Genomic DNA, 18,831 nt, shown 5'->3' on the forward strand with positions numbered 1-18,831 from the left:
ATGTCCAGCTGAAACTTTTGTCTCTGTTATTTTTCACTTACACAGAAGATAAACAAACTAGTCTGTTTTTCTTTTAAAATATACCTAAGTTCATTAAGCTGGTAGCCTGCTTTTTTTTTTTTTTTTTTTGGCATCACTAGCTTTTGTTTGTTGTTTTAATGACTTGAATATAAAACTATTATTATAGACCATTTGTTTCTAGCTTCAAATCAAAACAGCAAATCATGCAAAAATTTTATTTTGTTGCGGTTGATGACCTATAAAAAGGAAGAAAGTAGTGCTGACAAAGACTGGTCCATTCTTTTCAGCCCTCACATTTAGCTTTTTTGCAAGCTGGAAGAGAATCATCACCCTCTTCTGATGGCCGAGGTTTCTTCACTGTAGAAATAATTCCAAAAGCAGTTTTTCTAGTTTCTGTAAAACAGAGAAATCAGTGTTTGAAGGAAAGACGCAATTTAAAGGGAAGTGGTTTAACAAGTATCACCATGTGTCTTTGGTTGATAGTAGTAGCAAATGATAAAACTGCAATCAACTGCTATGACTGCTGATGGCATTTATGGGCATTATCTTTTCCCCCAATATATACAAATTATATATTATCAACATCTAATTTATTCCTAAGAATTACCTCATGGGTAAAAACCTCAGAATAGGATTTTATCTTTTTTTTTTTTTTTTAATAACTTGATTTACTGTCTTCTTTTTTTTTTTTTTTTTTTTTTTTTTTTTTTTAATGTGCTGAGGATCAAACCCAGTGCCTCACACATTGTAGGCAAGTGCTCTACCACTGAGTCACAACCCCAGTCCAGGATTTTATCTTTAATGGTCATGGTCTGTCTGTAGCATCCCATGCAGCCAGAACCCAAATTACAGGCACTGGTATAGTGAGTGCTGTATGTCTGGTAGAAAGCTGAACAAATCATGAGAGCAAATACAGCAGTTAACTGTATTGCTCCCATAGCAGGGGGTATGCTCACCTCATTTAATAGCATATGCCATCTCTCTCGCTCACAAGGTGAATGTATCTCTGAACAATCAACTGTATTGTACCACCTATATCCTCGTTATATAACAGGTGTCCAATAAATGCTTGTTGAGTAAATGAACAAAACCAAACACGCATCTATTTATTTACTCAGTTTTTGGTACCAGGGATTGAACCCAGGGGTGCTTTACCACAGACCCACATCCCTGGCCCTTTTTAATTATTTTATTTTGAGACAGGGTCTTGCTGAGTTGCTTAGGCCCTCCTTGCTAAGTTGTTGAGGTTGACTTTGAACTTTCGATTCTTCTGCCTCAGCCCCCTGAGCCACTGGGATTACAGGTGTGCACCACCACGCCCACTCAAACACACATTTATTGATCCTTTATATGTTGGTGACAAGGGGCAAAGAAAAACAGGGATTATTTTAGATGCTCAGATCAGGTTAGCAGCAGAATTCAACTTAAATTGAGTCAACTTCTGCTAAAAACCTACTAATGGGTCAGGTACTATGTCATACACATAGGGCATAAAAAAGCCTAATGGACAGTGCTTTTCCTACAATACACTGGAATGAACAGATTAAGAGCAAATACAATAGGAATGGGGAAAACCATTAAGAATTAATTGTGTGGATGAACCAATAAATTATCTTCTCTAAAAAAGTGATAATACTAGGAATAAGGAAAAAGGTGGGGGCAAGGGGAGGAAAAGAAAGCAAGGAGACAGAGGTAAGAAGAACCTGGGCAAGAATGTACAGGAGACGAGATGGCTGGTGTGAAGGAGAAGCACGAAAAAGGTTAAATGAAGCTGGAAGGGTAGCTTAGAAAAGGTCATGAAAAGAGACTCAAACTTTGTTCTTAAGAAATGGAAAGGGATTATGGAGAAGGAGAAAGATACCTATTGGCTATCAAGGAGGTAAAATGAAAAGAAGCGATGAACAAAAATTTAGTTAAGAATTATTTCTTATTTCAAGTAATAAAAGTAAAGTCAGCTCAGAAGAGTTAAGAATCGCCTTCACATTTGTCAGGACTGCCAGTTGTTTTAAAAACATTTTAACTTATAAAAGAGACGAAACTGATTCAAGGGCACTAAAGTGCTAACATAATGAGAGAACATCAGAAAAAACTGTCAATGATTTCTATTTCATTGACAAATGAAATAAAAATGTTGCATTTATTTTTATATCATTATGACTGATAATAATCTAAAGATAGTTGAATAAATAAAAATACATATATTGTGAAAACCAGCACTTTGTAACATGTTAGTTTCACTAAAATTATTTATGTCTCAGAAATTTTTTATTTTTATTACATTAATATTTGCTCCTTAACTAAGCTGACATAACAAACAACAGAACAATAAGTTCAGTTTATAGCTATCAGTTAAAGTAGCTCTTTTAATGTCTTTTAAAAATAAAATTTCTTTGTAACAAGAAGTTATATTTGTGTGGAGCTTTTGTTTTAATTTGCTTTCACATAGAACATTTTCTTTAATCCCTTGCCAAGGAAAATATACAACTAGCTCTAAAAAAAATCACTGAAGAGTATGCTATTTTGTTCAAGGGAGTTAAAGTCTTATTTCTACCATGTCCATTTCAGTCCAATGGCTGAGGACATGTCATAAGTGGAAGGCTGTGCCCTTGAACCTTTTTACTCACAACCACCTCAGAATTTCTATTCAGTGTTTTCTGGAAACCCATAGAATCTGTCTAGTTCTGATTGCCAGTGGCAAGCCTTTCAATGTTGAAAACCAGCCACAACATATCCAAAGTATTGTTCACCAAGTAAGCATTCCTGCATTGCTTTCAATGACTCACTCATCATGAGGTTTCTAGACCCTTTAAGCGCCTATCAGCCATCTCCTGAGAGTACTCCAGTGCAGTGCCGTCCTTCTTAAATGTAGCACTTGGAATGATACAGATGGCACCTGAGATTTCATCAGTGAGAGTATAATGAGACTTTGAATCTTTTGTCTCAATCATTTCTCTCTTCTAATGTAATCCAAGTTGAATTAGTCACACTACTATCTCATACTGATGTCAACTAAAACCAGGTAACTTTAATTTATCATCTAATTATACTTTTTTATATTTTATGATGAATAGATATGTTAATAATTTTACAGAAACAGTAGATGTAAACTATGACTGTCCTATGCACACTGGTAATGCCACCTGAAGCCTGCAAGTCTTTTAGTTTAGACTCTAGAAAAGCCTGACTTTATCATATGTTGAGTAGTTAAGCCTTTTGAAGTCAAATGCAGAAATGTAACTTCATATTTCCCCTTAGTTTCCCTTCCCTTTCAGTTACCTTTCTTGTTTAGTCTATTTGGAACATCAGTTATCCAAAGTCTTTTTTCCTCTCCGCCACCCTACCCCCACCCCACCGCCCAGTACTGGAGATCGAATCCAGGGCCTTGTATATGCTAGGCAAGCATTTTACTATAGTACTACCACTCCCAGTCCATTATCCACTCATTTAAAATATACAAAAATAATGGAAGTACTCTTCCCTAATTTCAATAATATTTTGATAAAGATTCCAATTAATTCCAGCTCATGTAATCAGGTATAGACTATATGACACAAAAATCTCCAAATAAAAATGTTAAAACTAAAAGAAAAATCTTGTAATCTAGCTAAGCCAATAAAATAAGCAGTTCTCTCAAGTGGAAATCAGATCATTAAGATACACACACACACATAAGCAAACAAAACGGGCCCTCAGTAACCTAGCTATTCCTATCACCAATAACTTAAGTCTATATGTAACAACAACCTATTCTGAAGTTTAAGATTCATTTGGAAGCCATTACCTGAATTGCTTCTTAACCACAGCAACTAGTGTTAAAAATTATAAAGAGAATGAAGCAAAACCACAGGTCAAAAATTTAAATTATATTAATAAAACTTATTTTCCAAAATTTTGTCATACTTCTATTTCAATTTTTATTGTGTGATGAACAAGAAATTTAGTGGGCTTCCGTAGTGGAATTAAGGGGAAGAAATAAATATGTACATTTAAAAAATAGCCTGTATAAAACAAAAATAAAAAAAAAAAAAGAAACATTCTAAGTTTGTTAATATGAAAGTTACAAACCAAATTTTGTTAGGTGGGTTTTTAAAAATGTATTCACTGTATTTGTTTTCCTAATAAATGGCTTAACATATATTTCTAACATACCAGTTCTCTAAAATAGCAATTTTCATCAAGGAAAGCTATTTCTCTGGAGAGGTGGGATGAGGAAAGAAGATTAGAAGTTATCACAAAATGGGCTACAGTACACATGTGTAGTTTGAAAGAGCATTCAATATTAATTTCTGTAATGTGAACTATATTCATTCTACAAACTACAGAAAGGACAGCCCAATGTAATAGGTATGGTTAAAACAGGTTGAGAATATTATTCAGCCTTAAAGAAGAATGAAATTATGGCATTTGCCAGTAAATAGGTGGAGCTGGAGAATATCATACCAAATGAAACAAGCCAATTCCCAAAAACCAAAAGCTGAATGTTTTCTCTGATATGTGGATGTGAATTCACAATGGGCAGGGGGCTAGGGAAGAACAGAGTTACTTTAGGTAGGGGGAATTGAAGAGAGGGGTCGGGGTATGGGGATAGGAAGGATAGAAGAATGCATCAGACACTATTACCCTGTGTACATATATAACTATATGACCAGTGGGATTCTACATCATGTATAACCAGAAGAATGAGAAATTATACTCCATAATAGATGATGTACCAAAGTGCATTCTACTGTCATGTATAACTAATTAAAAGGAATTAAAAAAAAATTAGGTTGAGACAAGATGATTTCAAAGGAACTCTGCAGATAGGATAATAAAAGTAGATAATGGCTCAACTGTTTGATAAAAATGACTTGCCTCTAGTAGGACCATTCAGTTTTTATTGGAAAAACTTACCTCCATGGAGAAGTACTGCTCGGCAATTGGTTGACACTGCAGCTTTGGCATCACTTTCAGATAGTCCAAACAGCAACCCTCTGGTGGGGCCATTAAGGATCTCAACTCAGAGTCAACCAGGACACTACCACAAACATGATACCAAATGCCAGCTCACCTGGTCACATTGAGAGAGAGACTAATGAATTCTACAGTAATTCTTACCCCAACTGGAACCTGCATCTGAGAAAAGACTGATTTAACTCTTTTCGCATTTTCTATCTGATGATTAATCTAAATAAAAAATGATATAGAAGGATGAAGCTCTCTACAACCCGAGGAAATTTTTGAAGATATTAATTAGTAAGCTTACAGTAAAAGGTTGAGAAAAATATGTTAAACTCTAGTAACACTTCAAATTTCATAAAAGAAAATTTCAACAGAAAGTGATCAATATTAATATTAGATTAATGTAAAAAAATAATTGAAGAGTCTTATAATCCAAATAACAATCACATTTTAACACTTCTAGCTAAAATACTAACTTATTTTCATAATAAAGTAAATAATTAAAGTTAAAAATGAAAGCTCTCATGTAAAACTAAAGGATACAAGTTTGCCACATCATATGGTCCTCTTATTTCCAAAGGCTAAAATAAAATGAACAAAAAATTGATATGAGACGTTTTTCAATAACATTTCAATGACTTTATTTGCAGTGAATTAGCAGTATGCCTAATTATCCCAAAACAAGTCCATTACATAAATTTAGATCCTTATAATTTTGATGGATTTCCTAGGTTTATGAAAATATAAATGAACCTTTGAAAGCATTTGTAACAGTATAAAGGAAAAACTATATAAACAAAACTTGCAGCCCAGGAAATGGGGATAAATTTTACCTTTCAGCAATTACTATAAGCAAATGCACAGTTAAAACTGAAAACATGAAACTCATTACATTACTATTTTAATTTCTCCCATAAAAATTCAGCAAAGTGTGATAACTCTCAGAGTAAAAACAAAGTACTTCATGCTAGACTTACCCTTTCTGCAGCACTGGATATAATTATGTTCTACAAAACAAAGAGTATTCACTATTAATCTTAGATAAGTGTAAAAAAAAAATAAACAAAATGTCTTATAAACAACCAATAACCACATTTTAACATTTAAGGCTCAAATACCAACTTCTTCTAATGATAAGGTAAATAATTAAGAGTGATAAATGAAAGACCTCATGTCAAACTAAAGGCAGCCTATAAAAAGATACAGAACAAGCCTTTCCAACAAATCTTAGTAGAGATGAATTAAGTTTAAAAAGCTAGTTGAAAAGGTTATATAACCTTAATTCAACTTGCTGATAACAAACAACTGTTATCTAGACTACTCTTTTCATAATGGTAAATTGCAAATTGATAAAGGCCTTTTGTTATTGTTCTCGTTGATATTTTTTCTTTCCCTTAAAACTTGCAGAGCTCACTGAAATGGGAGAATTTATGCCTGTGCCTTGAGAATTTTCTGCTTTAGGGAAAGGGAATCAATTTGACAATTTCAGTATATTAATAATAACCTGCCAGACGTGAAAAACATCCTAAAAATTTATGGAACGTACCTTTCCTTTGCAGATCTGCATCAAATTGAGGGCATTGGAAATTGTGTATCTTCTCATTGTGGAGTCTTTGATGGCTGGGCTATAGACAAGTTCAAAACCTAGGCCTCGGTCAATTGCCTTCACAGGAAATAAAGAAAAGAAACTGTCTAGGATGAACACACACTGTCCTAATTTTCACTGAAGTCCCTGCTCCACCTCTACCACCTATCTCCTATACATCAAGGTACAGCCTTAAACAAAGGCAGATTCACCTGCAAGAAGAAAACAGATCTGAGTTGAATTTGATTCACAGAGTTTACTATAGCTGTGGGGAAGCTGACTTTATATATAAACAGGAATTATGAAGCGACTAAGGAAAGCTGTCCCAGTAGCGTGGCAGAAGAGCGTGGACTATGGAAAGGAAAACAAAGCTGTATTCCTGTACGTTCAGGGTAAATTAAGTGCAAACATAGTAAAAACCAAGTAATTTGGCTCAAGAGCGAAGAAAGAGACAAATGAAGATTTCAAAGACACCCACAGAATGGGAAAGCTTCTCAGATAAGTCATTTATTACACTAAGTGGAATGAGAGAATAACAGTCCTGCTTCATTGAGTGCTGTATAGATGCCTGGCACTGTGCTAAGGGAATGTTATGGATATATTTAACCCTATGGTACCTTTATAAAACACTGTGGCAGAGACTGCTCATTTCTCAGACTGCTGGCGTATCCCAGCAAAAAAGATGGAAGAAGCCTAGGCCCTTGAGGATTTTACCCAGCTTACCATACAAGTGTGCCTTTTTTCACAGAAAGAAAAAAAGTTCTTTCTCATTTAGTATATTCTTAATACATAGGTATTCACAGGTAAGAAAGCCTGGAAGGGATGGAAATGAGATTAAAATGAATCTCAATGCTACTGAGCTTCCCAGATGAGTGACTCATCCATTCGCAACAGATGTTTTAAGCCCACTATGTATAATAGCTCCCTTCTAGGAGCTTATAGTTTGGGGAGACCATCAAATACATAAAGGTATATAAAACTTCATCTGTGATACATAAGGAAAAATCTGAAAGTGGGTGTGGAGAAATTAAGTAAATCAGAGCAGAAGCGATGTTTTTTGAGAAAGAAAAGTAGGGTTGGAGCATGGTGACTTGTAGGGAAGGAGGGGGTTGAGGATGTAGCTTGGTGGTAAAGCAGTCACCAGCACTGTAAAACAAAAACAACAAAACAGAAGGCCTGAGGGTGGAAAAGAGAAGAGGAGGGGGAATCCTGTGGTGAGAGTTGAGGCTAAAGAGGATGGGAAGGACCAACTGTATAGGCCTTAATTGCGAGTGACAAAGATTAATCCTAAAAGCAAGAGGAAATGCCTGAAGGATTTCTAGTATGGAGGTAATAATCAGACTTCCAGTTGCAAAAGTCACACAGTTGTGGTGTTCTTTGGAATGAACAAGGAAGGATGGTAGGAATGATCTGGGCCAGATGCTCCAAGTCTGTGGCTGGCAAATGAGTTTCTATTATACAGAGGACGAGCTGGAACTGGTCCAGTTGTGACTGCTGAAGTCTACTCCTGAGTGTTTACAGGGAATGAAGAAACTTGTCTTCAGAGCTGGCAGTCCACCTTGATTTAACTCTGGTGTACACTGAGGGCCACTTTTACCTTCCATTCCTTAACACAGATTTCCTTCTTTCCATCCTCCAAACTTCCCTTTTCCTTGGGCCTATGACTCAAATTTTATATTTTCCTACATATCTGGTATTTTCTTCTATAAGATGCAGGGTCTCTGGTCTGATTCCGAGGTCCTTAATCCATTTTGAGTTGAGTTTCGTGCATGGTGAGAGATATGGGTTTAGTTTCATTCTGTTGCATATGGATTTCCAATTCTCCCAGCACCATTTGTTGAAGAGGCTATCTTTTCTCCATTGCATATTTTTGGCCCCTTTGTCTAGTATGAGAAAATTGTATTTATTTGGGTTTGTGTCCGGGTCCTCTATTCTGTACCATTGATCTACCTTTCTATTTTGGCACCAATACCATGCCGTTTTTGTTACTATTGCTTTGTAGTAGAGTTGAAAATCTGGTATTGCAATACCCCGTTTTACTCTTCCTGCTAAGGATTGCTTTAGCTATTCTGGGTTTCTTATTCTTCCAGATGAATTTCATAATTGCTTGCTCTATTTCTGTAAGGTACGTCATTGGGATTTTAATTGGAATTGCATTGAATTTGTATAGCACTTTAGGTAGTATGGCCATTTTGACAATATTAATTCTTCCTATCCAAGAACATGGAAGATCTTTCCATCTTCTAAGGTGGTCTTTAATTTCTTTCTTTAGTGTTGTATAGTTCTCATTGTAGAGGTCTTCCACCTCTTTTGTGAGATTGATTCCCAAGTATTTTATTTTTTCGAGGCTATTGTGAATGGGGTAATTTTCCTAATTTCTCTTTCTGAAGATTCATCACTTATGTATAAAAATGCGTTGGATTTATGGGCATTGATCTTGTAACCTGCTACTTTACTGAATTCACTTATGAGTTCTAAGAGTTTTCTGGTGGAATTTCCAGGTTCCTCTAAATATATAATCATGTCATCAGCGAACAGGGATAGTTTGAGTTCTTCTTTTCCAATTCGTATCCCTTTAATTTCTTTGGTTTGTCTAATTGCTCTGGCCAGAGTCTCAAGAACGATGTTGAATTTAGTTGGAATTTAAATACTATTTTCTAAACTGCAACTTTCCCCTCTCCCCTTATATTTGAAAAATCTCCCCCACCTCTAAATCTTCGGCTTGTGTTGATTATTTCTAAGAACATTTGTTATGACACTCCTGGTGCTATAGAAAATGTAACCTCCTTCTCCCTGCTTAGTTTATACACTTATACAACACCTCTTTGTAATACACAATTGCTTTTTATACAAAAGTAATATATTTTGAGTGAATAAATGGTAGCTTATGGAAAAGAGGTTATGATAATGACCAGAACAAGGGTGAGTTTAGTTAACTCAAATCCACAGATAAATAAAAACATTCCTTTAGCCATGTTATCAACTATCTCCTTTGCTACTTCTTTTACTAAAACTACTAATTTGTCTAAGGAATCTGCTTCTTTTCCTCATTCACCCTTGTGGTGATCAGAGCAAATAAAAACTCCTTCTGATGTAGAGGAGAAAAAAAGAAAGATATAATTATCAGCTTAATTCCTTTTAAAAAAACTTACGATATTGATCTTGGTACATTAATCAAGTTCACTTTAAAAATGCTAAGAATACTCTTGAGAAAGAAAAATAAAAGATAATGTGCTATTGAAGGTTGTGCACATTTTTTTCATAATACCTTATTTAAAATCTTTAGATGGATAAAATTCAGACTAATTACCTGCGTTCCTATTTCTAAGACCATTTTAATGTAAATCACTGTAAGCTCATCAAATGATTGTTCATAATAGCCTCTTCATAAAGAATGACAGTGCCTGCCTAATTGGCTTTTGTTCCCATGTCTGACCAAAGGTTCTGGAATAGGTGATGATCAAATTTCTTTACTAATGAGAAATAGCAGTCATAAAGATACTACAAAGGGCAGGTGTATAGTACTTGAATTAAGAGAAAATGGCAATAAAATTCCAAGTATAAAAACTCAAGCAAAGCTGTAGAAGAAGAAGAGAAGAAAACAGGGAGTTAAATAAAAAAGTCTTTTAATTGAATTCAATCAAACCATGTCATACGCATGTATGGAAATGTCACATGAAAATCATTAATTTGTATAATCAATACGTGCTAATGATTAAATAAAGATTTTCATATATATAAAAAAGGTGGTGACCATGTGAAGACACACAGGGAGAACACACCGTAAATCCAAAGGCAGAGATTAGGCTTAATGTGGTCAACAGCCAAGGACTTCCACAGATTGTTAGCAAAATCATCAGAAGCTAGGAAGAGAAAAGCAAGGGTGGGCTACAGGTTTCAAGGGGAACACAATCCCAGTGATACCGTGATTTTAGACTTCTATTCTTCAGAAGTGTGAGACAATAAATTTCTGATGTTTTAGACATTGTGTGTGTGTGTGTGTGTGTGTGTGTGTGTGTGTGTGTTGCTGGGGATCAAACCCAGGGACTTGAGCATGCTAGGCAAGTACTCTATCATAAAGCTGTATCCCAGCCCTTAAATTTCTGTTGCTTTAAACCACTTAGTTTGTGGTGCTCAGTCATGGAAGACATAAGAAACTAATATACTAGGTTAGAGGGTAAGTGTGGTTGTTGCCAAATTACCCAGCCCTCTCAGGAATTGTTCTAATTTACACGATTACAAGCAAAGTATGAGAATGCCTGTTTTCCCAAAGCATTACAACACAGTGTACAGGCAAACCAGACAAGTGATTTTAATATGAATTTGTCTTATTATGGTGAATTTAAGTATCTTTTCTTCCTTTTTATTTTGGTGATACTGGGGATCAAACCCAGGGACCCTACATGCCAAGCAAGCACTTTGCCACTGAGCCCCATCCCCAGCCCTTAGGCATCTTTTCTTATGTTTAAAAGACAATTTGTATTTCCTTCCCTATGAGATGTCTTTTTAATATTCTTAATCCATTTTTTTGTATTGTTATTCTTTTTCCTTTTTCAAAAAAATTTATCAAGCCAGGCGTGGTGGTGCACACCTGTAATCCCAGCAGCTCAGGAGGTTGAGGCAAGAGGATCATGAGTTCAAATCCAACCTCAGCAAAAGCAAGGTGTGAAGCAAATCAGTGAGACCCTGTCTCTAAATAAAATACAAAACAGGGCTGGGGATGTGGCTCAGTGGTCAAGTCCCTGAGTTCAACCCCTGGTATCAAAAAAAAGAGAAAAAAAAAAAAAATCATCAATTAACTAAAAATAATTTGAAGTCATTGTTGAATGGCAATAACAATGAAAAACAAAAACAAAAAGACAAAGCAAAAGTAAAGATATGTGGTGCTTACAAAAATCTCAAAACAAATGCATACAGATCATGTTTTAAAATATGAAATTATTCTGTGTTTAACAAAGAGTTCAAGCAGTAAAGTAACTTTAAATAGCATTTCCCAGTAGGGAATGACAGATTTGGAATCAAAACTGTAAAAATCCCTAGCCAACCCTTTGAGAGAAACATTTAACTGTGAGCCACAAACTACCTGAGGCTCAGTTCCATTACCTGCATATGGAGATAATGAACATCCACCCCACTCCAAAGTTACTGGGCCACAGCAGGTGTGAAAGTGCTTATGCTATAAAATGCTGAAGAAGTCACTTGATAATCCGTGAAAAGGAGCTGAAGCCATTTTTTTAGAAATACATCTATCACACAGTAGAGCTGAGACTCCTATACAAGTTAATCAAAATTCCAGAAGATGTTTGTAGATTTGGGAGAAATTTGAATAACTGATATTATGGTGCCTATGCATATGGTGAAGATGATAAAAGGGTCTAGTGCTGTGAGTGCTGTCAAGTGTAAAAATGGAGTATTTTGGTATAAACGCTGGGTGCTCCAACTCCTAGGTGCCCCTAATCCCAACCTTCTGAGCTGATAAATCTCACATGGTTTTTGGACTGAAGGTAAGACTAATGAATTACCTATCTTAATATTCCCTCCTGCTTTTCACTACCATTAAAGAAAAGGGCACAAATTTAGATCTGTGTTGTTTTCTTATGTGTTGAATAAAGTGATCCTTATAAAGCTAACCTACCAACTTCTCATGGCTAAAGACAAACTTATCCTCAAAGCCATGGGAACATGAAAGGACCAAGAATTAACACTGAACTGTTACCCATACTCACTACATGTTTTATGGTTTCATAATGAGTATATCTTCAACAGTTCCATATCAATATTAGACATTATGTTGCAAATGATAAACACACACCTATGCAACAACTATGGTTTGCCCTGGACAATAAAATGGACATCTGTGTGTTTAGTTTTCTCTCTTAAATGAAAAATAAGTGAATAAATAGGGACTTTTCTGTTCCTTGACCAATTCATACCACAGTCTACTTCTATACTAGAAGAAACTAAAAATAATCTTGTGCAAGCCTTTCTTTCCACTCCATCCTCTAGTTTTTATTAAACAACATATGTAATATGTTCACACAAGATTTTTTAAAGCAGACACTGTGTTAAATATTGCATATCCCTTCCAGTTGTCAAATTTTTTACTTGCAGAATTCTTAAGTTGAAAAATGTGGGAATTATGCCAAAAATACCCATCATATAACAGCAGCTTTCCTGCACCTCCAGATGGAATGGTGAGGGGCTGGGATATCCTGGTGCCTTAGCATCAAGTGCCACACTGCTCCTTGTGCTACCTCAGTGCCCTACTTCCCTCGCTGCATATACTTCCTGCTCAACACTGATGACCAGGCCAGATTCCTAAGCTGTACCCAGATACATTAAGTTAGACAAGCACCAATTCAAGGAACAAATTTCAGGAAAGACTTTAAGGCAAGATATTGGGAGTAGTTAAAAAAAAGGCCTACGCACAGCTGGTATACTCTAGAAGCTTGCAATCTGGTTTAAATTTAAGGCAAGTTCGTAAGAAATCCAACTAAAAGCCCTCACCAAAATAGTCACTGGGAATCTTACCATTGTCATAGGACATGAGGAATTATGAGCTGTGCACTGCTGTCCTTTCCATGGACTTGGCCTCAGCATCACATGCCACTATCTCCTCCCAACCAAGCAAACAGTATCATGTGTGAGCTTATTCAGGCAGAGCCATCTAGAAGATGGCCTTCCTAGTTCATTAAGGTGAAGAAAAAGGTGAAAAAGTTGTAGTTTAATAACAATTTGCAGGTGGCCACAATGCCTAACTGGGAATATTATTTACCTAGGAATGGGTTGGCAGACTGAAGATGGTAAAAAGCTAAGGCAAACTTCTAAAGACAGATTGCTACTTCTGGAGAGGAAACATACATGAGGCCAACAAGACTGTCCTAAACTTGGGTACTGTGTAAATTTGTGGCTTTTATCATAGTTACTTGGGACACACATCAGAGGTCTTATTTCACAGGCAACCAATCAAAACAGCCCTAACCCTGTGACTGAAGAGTTAAATGACTTACTAGTTTTCCTTTCCTTACATTAGCTAAGTGAGCTCCAAGAGAACACGGACCTTCAACTCCAAAATGTGATAACTCAGGAGTTTCTTCATTTATTTAGAAGTATTAGTACAGGCATGGGGAGACCAATGATTCACATTTAGCCAATACTGTTATGTGTTCAGCAGTACTTTCATTATTTACCAAAAAAAGAGCTGTATTTTTGGTACATTTCAAGTACGATTTTAGCAGCACATTTTTTGGGGTAGAAGATAAATCAAGTTAAAAATTTCCATGCCAAACAGATTCATTTTTTTCTCCTCATATTTCTTCCTAATTCTCGGCATCAAGTCAGTTCCTTAGCTGAAAAGGGGAAAAAAATCTAGGCAGTAAGCAGGGTGCAGTGAGGCATGCTTATTATCCAAGTGACTTAGGAGGCTGAGACCAGCCTAGGCAACTTGAACCTGTTCAAAATAAATAAAAAGGTCTGGGGATGTAGCTCAGGGGTGAAACACCCCTGGTTTCGATCCCTAGTACTGCTAACAAAATTTTAAAAAATAAAAACCAATCCAAGGAGTTATGATTCTACAGAGACAAAAGAAAAAGGAATTATCCACTTTGAAAAAAATTAATATTCCAACTCTGAAAGGATTAGGTATGTAATTTGGATTATATTTGCCAAACCTTTTTCTTGGATAGTAGTTTTTGAGAACAAGACTGAGTTTTGGAAGCCACTGTTCTAAAATAGTATTCCTAGGTTCTGGCTCCCAAAGCAAATAGTTAACATCTTTGTTGACCTCATAACTGTCAAAATAATTACTAGTATGAAATAATGTCACCTTTAGAATGGAAATGGGAGGGGACTGAGACTTAGCAGTGACAGATGCAAGATGAAAGGTATAGGAAAACAAGAAAAAGGTGAAAAAGAAAATTCTGTAGCAACAGGGAGGAATAAAAAAGTTCCTTGAACATGTGGCCACACTGTTATTATAAAAGCAACTCTGGGCTCTTGTGAGAGCTAGTATGCTTCAGTGCAAATTATAATTTGCTAGTCCATGCCCAGGTGATTCTAAGACTTGCTCCTTACCACTCCTTCTGAGTTTGCTAGTACCTCAAGGACTCTGTGTATTATCATCATTATTATTTTCTTTTCCTGTCTTTCTGGATTACTCTGTCCTCTTAATATTCCATGTTCAGGTAATAAGCACCCATTATTATTACTTACCCTATTAAAAATATCTTTCATAAATTTTAATTTCTAAGGCTTTTCAAAAACATCTTGATAATTAACTACTTTTTATTCTAAGCTTTCTTTCTCCCTTTAGTCAGCTTACAAAAATAAAATCATCTTCTCTACAACTGCCTCCTCTCACCTAGCTTTTGTTTTTCTAAGAATGCTGATATCTTCTGCTTCTTTCCAAAATGCTAATGCAAGTTTCTACAGACTCAAACATACAATGGAAAGGGTAACACTTACCACATTAATAGGAGGTCTTTTGAAGTAAAATGGTAGTTTCTCTGTTACAGTTATGCAGACTAGATCCACATCTAAATGTGTGCAAGCAACCTATTAAGAAGAAAAAACAGGTAAGGCAAAATGGAAAATCTGTATAAGTAAGAATAAGATAGTCAGACCTTATGAAAAAAACAGGGGTAGGTATGGTTCCCTCCATGTGTGTCATTGTGGTTCGTGTTGGAATACATCTGACCCATTACAAAGCCTCAGGCTTGATTTGAATGGTTTAATTGTGACCCAGCTGGAGCAGAGGGACATGTCTACAGAACCTTCCTCATAAGACAGGGCCTTGGGGACCCTCTAACTCAAGATAGTTTTCTACAAAGGAATGGCTTACTGAGGCTCACTGTCTGAAGAATACTTCAGATTGTTCTTCCAGAAGAAACTGTTTTGAAATCCAAGGAAGCAGTAAGTCAAAAGGAATGTATGAATGGCACATTTGTTTCACAAACTAATTTACTGAGGAACTGTCCTAGGTCTGTGGCTCTGATCAGTCTATTTAGTGGCTAATGAAACATTAACATGGCACTACTGATGGCATTTTGTTCAGATAATAATAGAAACAGTTTATATAAATGGTAAAAGCAGAGCTGTTACCAAATAACAATGAATGTATTTTTTAACTTTTAATTTCCCTTTCATTTGTTCTAATTTTTGCTATTGTTGAACAAGTCTTCGTTTACTTCTAAAAGAGATTTCAAAGTGCTTACAAAAACCAAATACCAAATAAAAAAGTAAACAGATAAAGCAATCAGGTTAAGTAGAAAATCAGGGAAGGAAAATAAAGCTAGGGAAAGATTACTATGATGGAATGCAAGCTAGAACATACTGCTCAAAGACGCCTATTTGGCTTTGATTTTTGCCATTATTTGATTTACAGAAAGAACTGTTGTCTTGTACCGTATTAAAAATAATCCTTGTTGATGGCGCTGGTGTGTACAGACTTGATGAACAATTTAAACAGCCCAGGTAGTTATGCTGGCAAATGATCATCAGGGACATGCACCGGGGGAAATGGTAGAGCATGGAAGAGGGGTCCAAAGAGGGTAGTAATGCCCTATAGGATCAGTACCAACCTTCAGCTTTGACAGGGACAGCACATCTTGTCCTTCATCAGAATTCCCACTGTGGTCACTACTACCCTACCCAAGGGCTTTAGGATGCAAGTAATGATCAGAGACTGCCAGGCTTTAAGAGTGATGGTCACTTAGTAAGCCTGGCAAGCAATGTTGTTTTGGCAGAAACACTTGGCTCACAAAGAATCTGCCCCATCCCTACTGTTCCAGCTGTTCAACTCATAAAAGAGTCATTGAAAATTTAGGAATAGATGAAGAAAAGCTCTGAATAATAACTAAAGCAAATTCAAGTTCTGTCATTTTCTAACTATCAGACTGGTAAAGATCAAAAAGTTCAGTAATATGTTGCTGATGTGAGAATGAATGAAAAGACAAAGGGTTTTAAATCAGTCAAGGGTCTTGAAAAGCACTTTATAGCGATAACTATCAAAATTTTAAATGCATACACTAGCAATTCCACTTATAGGAATGTATTCCATAGAGACTCTAGAAACACTCTGTTGCTCTACGCAAAGACTAAGGACAACAATGCAAGGATAGTCATTGCAACACCAATCACACAAGACTAGGCACAATTAAACATCATTCAATTTTACTTAAATAATTTATGATCTCTTTATATGTTGGAATATACCAACTTCTTATAGGGAACAAAGTCCATCTCTAATTGATATTATGGAACAACCTCCAAGATATACACTGTAAGGGGAAAAAAACCATGGTATTAGATGGGAAGGAAAGGAGGAGACAGAGAAGGGAGAATGAAGGGGATGAAGGATTAGGTAAAAAATATTTCTGAAAAGATAATATTTGACACCAAGAATTTAAAATGCCCAAAACTGAGCTCTCTGTTATTTAGTTTATTATTAACCCAAATGTTTAGAGTCATAAAGTAAGTGTTACTATTTGGACTAAAATGAAATGCTTTCTAAATACTTAAAAAGATGAAATTCAATATAGTTTTGGGATTAAGAATAATAGTTTTCCTTAAAAAATGGCAGGTTACATACAAATTCATATTAGTTAGCCATATACACATACACATACATATATATGTGTACGTCTATATTTGTGAAATACATATGTGTGTGTGTGTGTGAGTGCATGCGCATGCGCGCGCACCAGAACTTCTATGAAGAGGAAAGCATGTTTCCATAAAAATGTACACATCTTTGCCTTTATGACACAAAGGGAATAGGAGGATAGGGGTTCAGTCTCTTCCAGCCCCTAAACTTCTTTCATGGATGTCAGGTTAATACACTTTGGAATTTTATGATTAATAGTATACAAGGTAGGTCAGGCTTACCAAGGGAAAGAGATGATTATAAACAGTGGCTCTCAACATTAGATGTCACAGAACTCCCCGAGAAAGTTTACTGAAAGTGGAGATTACCAGGCCCCATCTCCAATGATTCATTCAATAAGTTGGGTCTATTGATATGCATTTTAACAAACATCACAGGTAAATCTAAAGGTAGAATACCACATCCTGAGAAAATTGCCTTGAAAGCTACTCTATGACAGTGCTCTGCAAAGGGAAGGCATAGATTTCAGAAGCAGGGAAAAAACAGTACTTCTATTTCCATTTATTTTCCTAAAATTTGTCTTATATGTATATATTATTTTACAAAGAACACTGGCATAATGAAACATGAAAATAATGTACAAGAAACATATACATATTGGAAGAGTAGGCTTGATATTTTTTAAACTGATAGGGTACCTAATCAAAGCAGTTTGGAGACCACTGGACTCATCTGAATTCTCCTCCATCTTGCTCGGTTACTTTAAATTCTAAATGGAAATAAATGACTTGGAAGATCCTGAAGCTACTATGCTACTCTCCCTCCCTATAATATTCCACAGTTGTCCCTGACTCCCAAGGAGGCATGGTCAGTGGACTCATTCCCTGTGGTGATCTTTTATCTTTGCCTTATCCCCTGGAGAAGCTAAGGGGACACAGGGTTTCTTATTTATGAGACATCTTCCATACTGTGGAAAACAGTATGCTATTTCCTATGGAAATTATGCTAATTAAAGTGGATAGATTTTTGGAGGATCCAAGATGGCAGACTAGAGGGTGACTGCATCTCCAGTTGCTCCAGGACCCAGGGTTCAAGAAGGGGAGGCATTGAGAGACTCGGAGTAAAATAGAGCCATGGGGTGAGTCTCCCCCACCCGCTGAAGCTCGGCCCGGGTGGCAGGCCCGGATTCGGGCGGCTTATCAGAGTAGGGCAGGGCAGCTAGAGTTTTCCCCAGGCAGCCGTGTGTACTTTGGCAGTGGGCTCCTCCCACATGGCTAGCTTCTCGGAGCAGGCCCCCCAGTGAGTGCCTTTCCACGCAGAACCAGCTCCAAGCCCTGGAACCAGTAGCGGGCTAGGGGCAGCTTTCTTCAGAAGCACTGCATTATCAAGTTACTCCAAGACTTCAGGCTACTGAAGGCTGGGAGCTGATACACTGGAAAACTACAGGGACACTATAAGCCAATAGAAGAATTCTGCAATATCACAGAGTCCCACTGACATCTGACCAATATGAGACAACAAGGGAAGAAAATGTCCCAAACAAACCTAGATACTATAGCAATAAGACCCAATGACAGCACAGCAGAAGATATGTCAGAAAGGGAGGTCAGAATGTACATAATTAAAACAATCAGGGAAGCAAACGAGGAGATGAAAGAGCAAATGCAGGCATTAAATGATC

General features: G+C 36.4%; 1 protein-coding gene across 1 annotated transcript in view; it reads right to left on the reverse strand.

The window, feature by feature from the left end:
* Positions 1-222: 222 nt before the first annotated feature.
* The window catches only part of RPP30 (ribonuclease P/MRP subunit p30), a 33,717-nt gene continuing 15,108 nt past the window's right edge, over positions 223-18,831 (reverse strand). The window contains exons 6-11 of the mRNA XM_079138266.1: positions 15,011-15,100; positions 6,509-6,625; positions 5,940-5,969; positions 5,506-5,543; positions 4,915-4,994; positions 223-414 (exon numbers count right to left, since the gene is read on the reverse strand). Coding sequence (XP_078994392.1) covers positions 305-414; positions 4,915-4,994; positions 5,506-5,543; positions 5,940-5,969; positions 6,509-6,625; positions 15,011-15,100 — 465 coding nt within the window. The 3' untranslated portion in view covers positions 223-304. The remainder of the gene's footprint in view (positions 415-4,914; positions 4,995-5,505; positions 5,544-5,939; positions 5,970-6,508; positions 6,626-15,010; positions 15,101-18,831) is intronic.

Source organism: Sciurus vulgaris (genome assembly GCF_902686455.1).
Source record: "Sciurus vulgaris genome assembly, chromosome: 4".
NCBI lineage: Eukaryota > Metazoa > Chordata > Mammalia > Rodentia > Sciuridae > Sciurus > Sciurus vulgaris.